This window comes from Mauremys mutica, chromosome 20 (assembly GCF_020497125.1).
Source record: "Mauremys mutica isolate MM-2020 ecotype Southern chromosome 20, ASM2049712v1, whole genome shotgun sequence".
In the NCBI taxonomy this organism is placed as follows: Eukaryota; Metazoa; Chordata; order Testudines; family Geoemydidae; genus Mauremys; species Mauremys mutica.
This window is the reverse complement of record NC_059091.1, coordinates 20639882-20648548: the sequence shown is the minus strand read 5'-3', so window position 1 is coordinate 20648548 and position 8667 is coordinate 20639882. Positions and strand designations below refer to the sequence as shown.

General features: G+C 49.3%; 1 protein-coding gene across 2 annotated transcripts in view; it reads right to left on the bottom strand.

The window, feature by feature from the left end:
• Positions 1-708: 708 nt before the first annotated feature.
• The window catches only part of LOC123353447 (low affinity immunoglobulin epsilon Fc receptor-like), an 82044-nt gene continuing 74085 nt past the window's right edge, over positions 709-8667 (bottom strand). For both annotated transcript variants that reach the window (XM_044994540.1, XM_044994541.1), the window contains 6 exons: positions 7474-7587; positions 6833-6946; positions 6190-6303; positions 4870-5021; positions 3219-3328; positions 709-2070 (listed from right to left, as the gene is read on the bottom strand). In XM_044994540.1, coding sequence (XP_044850475.1) covers positions 1938-2070; positions 3219-3328; positions 4870-5021; positions 6190-6303; positions 6833-6946; positions 7474-7587 — 737 coding nt within the window. In that variant the 3' untranslated portion in view covers positions 709-1937. The remainder of the gene's footprint in view (positions 2071-3218; positions 3329-4869; positions 5022-6189; positions 6304-6832; positions 6947-7473; positions 7588-8667) is intronic.

Sequence of the window (8667 nt, the reverse complement as noted above, 5' to 3'; positions counted from 1 at the left end):
CAGTATTAAGAGGTTGAGAACACAATTAATCTTGGAACCAAAGGACATGAAGGGAAGGAATTCTTGAATTGCTTTTATACCAATGCTAGGAGCCTAGGTAACAAATGCAGGATTGGAATTTCTCATTTATTAGCATAAATTGGATCTAGTTGGTATTACTGAAACCTTGTGGGATGATTCCCATGATTGGAATGTTAAAATCAATGGTTCTAACCTCCTTAGGAAGGATAAAGTGGGCAAAAGCAGAGGGGGGAGTTGCACTCTATGTCAAAAATTCCATTACCTGTTTCCAAGTTACTGATAACTTGAAAGAAAATGATCTTGAATGCTTGAGGATCAATGTCCTAACAGATAAAGCACAAGCTCGGGTAGTAGTTGGTGTCTGCTACAGACCATCAGATAACAGGAGGGAACAGGATGACCGTCTACTCATGCACCTATCTGTAATGAGTAGGGAAAAATGCTGCATGATCATGGGGGAATTCAGTTTGAGCGACATGTGAGAAGTCTCATGCTTCCCCGGAAGCTGGTGCCGCTGGCCTGCCACCCTCCTGCCCCCCAGCAGCAGTCCTGGGGGCGGCCAAAGCAGCCGCTGCTCAGACGCCTCCAGCAAAGGTGCAGATGGCCCTGGCCCCCCACCCGAGGAGCAGCAGCCCCTAGGGTGCCCCACCCACCACTGCCCCTCCCCTCAAGATTTAGTCAGGGGTATAAGATAAAGAACCAAACTCTGCACTTCTAGACACAAGCAACTCCATTGCCTTCAATGGGAACCGAGTGCCTGCGTCTATCGGCAGAACAGCCTCCTAAAGATGCAAATAGGTGATCTGGGAGCACTTATAGGAGCAGCTATCGGCCCCGGAACAGATCACAGCCCCATTGTGCTGGGTGCGGCGCTGACACACAATGTAACAGTCCCTGCCCCACAGAGCTCACAGGATCAATAGACAAGAGAGACACAGGAAGGGTTATTATATCCATTCTAAAGAGAAGGAAACTGAGGCCCAGACAGGTGAAGGAGTCAGTGGCAGAGCTGGAACTGAACCCAGGTGCCAGTCCTGTGCCTTACACATCAGATCATCCTTCCTCTCAGCGAAGACACCCGGGGGCAGAGCCAGGAGCAATGGGATGGAATTAAGAAAAGGACGTTTGAGGGTGAATGGCCCCATTTCTGATCTCACTCACACTGATGTCAGTTCAGGGTGACTCCCCTGAAGCCAGTTCAGCCTCTGCATTCACAGCAGTTCACCTGAGATCAGATTCTGGCCCAGTGTGAGGAAGAACAGCCTGGCAATGAGATCTACCAGGCTGGGAATTGCTTCTTCTTGGGGGAAGGGCAGGAGCCACATTTAATGCTAGAGCCCTGAAGGGAACAACTCTGCCCTGGGCCCCAGTATGGGAGGGAAATGGATTAGATGGTCCAGTGCCAGTCAGCTTCTCCACCTCTGCTTTCCATGCTCCTGTCCCAGAGCTCCACTTGCTGCAATAGCCGCCCAGCATGTAGAGCAGTGATACACGGACCTCAGCGGCTCAGGAGCCAAATTAGCCATCACCGTTAAGCAAAAGAGCCACAGTAGGGTGAATTCATTGTTTCATTTACTATAGTACTATTCATATTTAAACATTATGATGGGAAATATTTAGTTTATTTATACCTATTATTCTCACAGCAAATAAGTTAGTAGCTTAGTTCAGGCTGATAACTTAATGGGTTAATAACATAGTGAAACCATCCAGATTGGTTAATAATTTAGGATGGTTAATAATTAAATCACAGTGTTTTAATAGCATGTGCTGCAAATAGCTGCAGGAGAGTCATTAAAGAGCCACAAGTGGTAGTCTGAGAATCACTGATTTAGAGAGATGAACGCTCCGGAGCAGTCCCATGTGGGGCAGTCTGTGTGACACCTGCCCTCCCCGCTGTGGATGCAGGGACTCAGCTAGCACTGCCGTTCGCAGATCCAGTGCTCAGTCATGGAGCAGTGGGCATCATTCCACTTCCCGTCGAAGCGGAAGCTGCCACAGTCCTCCCCTTGCTGCCCAACATTGTTGGGTTCCCCAGATGCCCAGAACCTGAGAAGGAAACCGAAGCCACATGGAATTAGAGGTGGGTATGGAAGTTCTACAAGGGAGGTGGGGAACCAATAACTTTGGATGGAAGGACCCTGGTGGATGCCAGCTGCTTCATACAGCTCTAGCTGCTTTTAAATGTCACCATCCAAACAGCAGGGGTTGGCAGGCCAGGTGGTGCAGTCGGTGGATAAGAGGAAGATGGATGGATGGAAGAAGGCAGAGGATGGGTGGCTGCCCATCGTAGCACAGAGGGCAGTCGGGGCACAAAGAGACCGATGCTTGACTGCGCCTGCACTGCAGAAACATGATTTAGATGGCTCTGCTCCTAGAGCAACTCCCACTGGTGGATGCCATGTATCCCAGCACCCCTGCAAATGCTCCACTTGTTCCTGGCTTACACAGGCTGCCCCTGCTGAAAATCATCTCCCGTCCAATTCCCAGTGTGGCTGTGGGTCTTAGCAACAGAACAGAGTCCATATGCATACAGTGTCTCTGGTTCGAAAACCTCCTCCATGCAGGTGGTGTGAAATGAGCCAGCTCCTAGGACTGATCTGCCTACTCACTCCGTGAGGTGCTGCCTGGAGGTCAGGGCCATGGCAGGTTGGTGCTAGCCACTGAATAGGGGGAAGCTGGCCCAGCCATTGCTCAAGCCAGAGCTGTTCTCAGCTTGGACGACATCCGTTTCCAGTGCATTTTACAGGGGAGGAAACTGAGGCATAGAGCAGGAAGAGACGTGCCTCACAGTCAGCCAGCAGAGCACACTCATGGGGCTGGGACTAGAACCCAGGAGTGCTGCCTCCTTGTCCATGGCCCTGTCCACTGGGCCATGTTGCTGTTCTCCCCAGCTCCTTTCCTTAGCATGACACTCAGAATGCCCCATGGTAAAGCAGCTTTTTGCTCCCCGGGAACATCCCAGGTTCTGTCCTGCTCTGTGCTGACCCTGGATGACATCAGCATGGAGGCAGTAGTAGACTCATACCCTTCTTTACCGGGTTTAGCTACTAAAGGGGACCAGAGACCCCTCTAGTATCAATTACATTGGTATTAATGCTCCATCTGGCTCTTTAAAGGGACAGGAGATAAAGCAGAAACAGCTGATTGTAAGGGACAGATCTCTCTCAAAAGAGGCTGAACAAAGAGGGACTTGCCTGACAGACAGGGGGCTGCCATCCACCCAGCGCCACTCCCCTTCCTCCTCTGAGTCGCTGAGGCCCAGCCAGTACACGTCGGGCTCCATGATTTGGTTTGACAAAAACATCTATGTGGGAAAATAGGTGAAGAAGACAATCATGATCCCAAGCAGAAGGTGAGGGGACTTCAGGGGGACTGTGTTTGTGGCCAGCAGAGTCTGTGGCTGTAGATTCTCATCCCTTCCCCACTTTTTCCAACCTTTTACATTAGGGCTGCCACCCTACATTTCCCATGATGCACCAGGCACTCCCATGATGCATCGCTTCCTCTCTTCAAGAGGAGTGACCGTTGTGCATCATGGGAGATGTAGACTGACCGGGTTGCCCGACCTCTAAAGAATGGGGGCCTGAAGCATCCAAACTACAGCTCCCATGAGGCTTTACAGCAGCATTTCCAAATAGAAATGTTTCAGATTTCAGTTGAAAATTTGCAGTATATAATATTTAGCCCAAATAAATGAAATTTTCCACAGGAAAAAAAAAGCTCATTTTCTGACCAGCTGTACTTCAAATGCCTCATCTCTGCCCTTTGCCCTACAAATCTGCCCTTCAGAATGGGAGACGAACACTGTTTGGGGCCGGGACTGTTTTTTTGTGATGATGTGCACATCACCTAGATAAAACAGGGCTCTGATTGGTACTTCTACGTGCTACCACAATACCGATACGTGACAGTAATAAGGCTGAATATTACCCTGCTGTTCCCTGAGGACTGGACATAATTTTCTAGCCTCCTACAGCTGCTGAAGGCCGGCTTTTGGGGCTTGTCAATCCCATGGCCATAGGTCTCCTCTGTGAAGAGGGACCAAGGAACCATCTTGTAGTCCCTGTTGAGTCCCATTCTGCAACCTTGTTACTGGGGGTGCCTTAAATCCCGGCCCAAGGACGGGATAGCAAAATACACATGCTATGGTCTGTACTGATCATGAGACACATTTTGGTTCTGGTGACTCCAGATTCACACCAGTACCTTGCCCACCTCTGCACTACATGGGCATCCTCCCAGCACCAACTAGTCTCCTAAAGGTTCTTTTCCCAGCAGGCACCTGGCTCAATTTAAAACTTAAGGTGGATTCTCCATCAGGGCAGGATTCCTTCTGCAAAGTCCTGATGAGGAATATGGAGTGGGGTCTTCCCTAAGATATGAAAAAGCCTTCCCTAGTGTAGTAGTGAGCTGCTCTGAAAAGCATTGTATCTCTGGGTCAGCAGCTGAATTCCTGCCCAGGTCGGTAGCAATCAAATAGTATTTTTAGGTCCCTATGGGACTCTATGATTTGTATTCACAGGAGATTACAACATACCCCCCATACATGAATTTTGATTCATACAGAATCATCCACATCTGACACGGAGATTTCTTTTCACAAAGCTAACTCGACAATTTTCAAATGACACTAGGTTCCCTCAATTCTTCTTGAACAGAAAGCTACATCCAAAGATATTGCTAAATTCCTGGAAAACTTGGGCTAGACTGTGATCTCAGTTACGCTGGGGTAAATCTAGAGTAACTCCAGATTCACCCTGGTGTAGCAGAACAGAATCTGGCCCCTTGTTCTTATTTCCTTCCATTCTGCATGTTCCACAATAGGAATCTGAGTGGATGGCTTACCTGTTCCTGTTTGGTGTTAACAATAACCAGGTGAGAGCCTTCATTGGTACAGAACTGCTTAGCATCCGACCAGGACTTAGTTGATGTTGAAAAGAAGTAGCATTTTTTCTCAAAATGCTGCCAGCCAGGTGGACATTTTGTGCAGATGACTTCTGTGAGAAGTAAAATTATGGGACAAGCCTGCATCAGAGAGTCAAAATGCAGACTAAACGAAGTGTAGAAACTTAGCCATGTCCCCATACTTCTTATTTACTTCTGACATTCTCACTGGCTTCAAGTAAATAATTTGCACTGAATTTGTGTATTCCCTGAAATTAAATTCTTTTTTCTTCCACCAGGTGCTCATTCATCCTCTGTGGGGTGGTTTTATAAGTTATAAGGCATTGTCACCCCTCTGATATGTGGTAGCAGATGGCAGGGCCTGGTTGATCGGTTTCCCATTGAAAATTGAATCACTGAGTGAATATTTTCCTAATATAACTTGTTGATTTCTGCTGGGTGCACTTGTCCTGGAAATAGGGTAACCAGACAGCAAATGTGAAAACCTGGGACATGGGGTGGGGGGTTATAGGCACCTATATAAGACAAAGCCCCAAATATCGGGACTGTCAGTATAAAATCAGGACATCTGGTCACTCTACCTGGAAAAGAGGTGCCCATAAACAAAATGCAGGCCAATCTCGGATCTCAGCCCAGACACTGATGCCCAGTTTACTGGCTACAACTCTACCCCAAGGACTGACCCTAGTTAGAGAGTGTCAGGAATAGAGCAAACTCCCTTGCTAGTTGCACCAGCTTCCCCCCAAAAATATCACAGCTTGAAACCAACAACACAGTATGGCTTCACAACACAGCATGTCTTCAAAGGCTGAATACTGCTGACATGCTTGGAAAGAGAACTTGCAAGCCGATGTACAACAGCACCATCTGGCGGCTTCTGCCATACAGTATTGTATCCATTGCCTGTTAGGCTACATTATGTATTTAGCCAAATTATGAGTCATCTTATGGCTCCCTGAGTCCCTGGCTGGTTCTACACCACCTCTGGTGCCCAAGGCATGGGACCGATGATAGAATCATGGTCGGGCAGGATTGTGCTGGAGACACAGATGGAAGGAGACATCTGTGCTGGCTCTACAGCCACTGGGGACTCCTACCTGGGAAGATGTGGTCAGTTTCAGTGCAGGGGGAGCTGCCCAGGCCACAGGCCTATTGGGAACCTGAAAGTTGAATGCCCTGTTCTCTGTTGGCTTTCACTGACTCTGGGCATTTGTGGTTAATTCTGTCACTGGTTTCAAGCCCTGTCTGGTGTCCCCTTACCTGTGATGTTCCGTAACTCGTCCTGCATCCTGCTCAAGACCTCCTGGAGTCTGTCATGGTCCCTTCTCACCTCAGCCAGCTCCTTCGACATACTGTGCGTTAGGTTCTTTATCTCTGTCAGGGCAGGCAGGGGGTAGAAAAATGCCACCGGAATCAACAGGTTGATATTTCTGGGCTGGTTCAGATCTTCCTTTACAGCAGCTGGAAATGTGTCCATCCATCTGCAAACACACTCTCTGTCCCCTTTCACAGCTTTCGACCTAACTATGATCTGATACCGGAGTCCACCATTGTATTATCTAAGCACCTCTGCTCTCCTGGGCTGATTGATTTTCCTTCAAGCTAACTGTTGGATTCAGTGAGGGAATTTTTATCTCAGTAGGCTCACCAATGATGGAATCATGATCGGGCAGGATTGTGCTGGAGACACAGATGGCAGGAGACATCTGTGCTGGCTCTACAGCCATTGGGGACTCCTAGCTGGGAAGATGTGGTCAGTTTCAGTGCAGGGGGAGCTGCCCAGGCCACAGGCCTATTGGGAACCTGAAAATTGAATGCCCTGTTCTCTGTTGGCTTTCACTGACTCTGGGCATTTGTGGTTAATTCTGTCACTGGTTTCAAGCCCTGTCTGGTGTCCCCTTACCTGTGATGTTCCGTAACTCGTCCTGCATCCTGCTCAAGACCTCCTGGAGTCTGTCATGGTCCCTTATCACCTCAGCCCGCTCCTTCGACATACTGTGTGTTAGGTTCTTTATCTCTGTCAGGTCAGGCAGGGGGTAGAAAAATGCCACCGGAATCAACAGGTTGATATTTCTGGGCTGGTTCAGACCTTCCTTTACAGCAGCTGGAAATGTGTCCATCCATCTGCAAACACACTCTCTGTCCCCTTTCACAGCCTTCGACCTAACTATGCTCTGATACCGGAGTCCACCATTGTATTATCTAAGCACCTCTGCTCTCCTGGGCTGATTGATTTTCCTTCAAGCTAACTGTTGGATTCAGAGAGGGAATTTTTATCTCAGTAGGCTCACCGATGATAGAATCATGGTCGGGCAGGATTGTGCTGGAGACACAGATGGCAGGAGACATCTGTGCTGGCTCTACAGCCATTGGGGACTCCTAGCTGGGAAGATGTGGTCAGTTTCAGTGCAGGGGGAGCTGCCCAGGCCACAGGCCTATTGGGAACCTGAAAGTTGAATGCCCTGTTCTCTGTTGGCTTTCACTGACTGGGCATTTGTGGTTAATTCCGTCACTGGTTTCAAGCCCTGTCTGGTGTCCCCTTACCTGTGATGTTCCGTAACTCGTCCTGCATCCTGCTCAAGACCTCCTGGAGTCTGTCATGGTCCCTTCTCACCTCAGCCAGCTCCTTCGACATACTGTGCGTTAGGTTCTTTATCTCTGTCAGGGCAGGCAGGGGGTAGAAAAATGCCACCGGAATCAACAGGTTGATATTTCTGGGCTGGTTCAGACCTTCCTTTACAGCAGCTGGAAATGTGTCCATCCATATGCAAACATACTCTCTGTCCCCTTTCACAGCCTTCGACCTAACTATGCTCTGATACCGGAGTCCACCATTGTATTATCTAAGTACCTCTGCTCTCCTGGGCTGCAGCTGCGGTATGTACATGGTCCTAGCGGGGGACCCAGAACAGTACTATGTATGCATGAAGTGCCGCCTAATAGAGCTGCTGGAGGAAAAGATCCAGGGTCTAGAGCTGCAGGTAGAAATCCTGGTAGAGCATAGAAGGGGGTTCGAGCAGCTGATGGAGCAATGGCAAGCAGTGGCTGAAGGGGAATGCCCAGGAGTACAGGGGGAAGCAGGGACTAAAGCCAGTGAGGGGGGACTGCCAGATGAGGAATATAGGCAGTGGAAGCATGTGACCGTGAGAAGCAGGAAGGGGAAACGGAGAGCCAGTGAGGGAGAAATAGAGCTAAGGAACAGGTTTGAAGGTTTGGAGAATGAGGAAGTGGTACAGCAGGTGGTAGCTGACGGTGGGAGGGCAAGGAAAAAGAGAAGAGCGGCTAGTCCGATAGAAAGAGGGGAGGGGTCGATGGAGGCAGCTCCAAGTTTGGGCCCAGGGAGGATGCAGGATGGCTTAAGGGGAACCACAAGGGATGATAGGAATGGAAGGAGCTTGCAACCAGGGGGGACGGAGGATAGGTTAGAGGACCGCACTGTCCCCAGGCAAAGGCAGGTCTATCTGATTGGGGATTCCATACTGAGAAGGTTGGGCAGGCCTGTGACCAGGGCCGATCCGGAGAACAGAAGGGTGTGCTGTCTACCGGGCGCTAAAATACGGGATGTGGACCTGAGGTTGAAAAGGATCCTAAGAGGAGCAGGTAAGAACCCGTTGATCATCCTTCATGTAGGAACGAATGACACGGCTAGATTCTCGCTAGAGAGGATCAAGGGAGACTATGCCAGGTTGGGTAAGACGCTCAAGGAAATTGAGGCTCAGGTGATCTTCAGTGGGATTC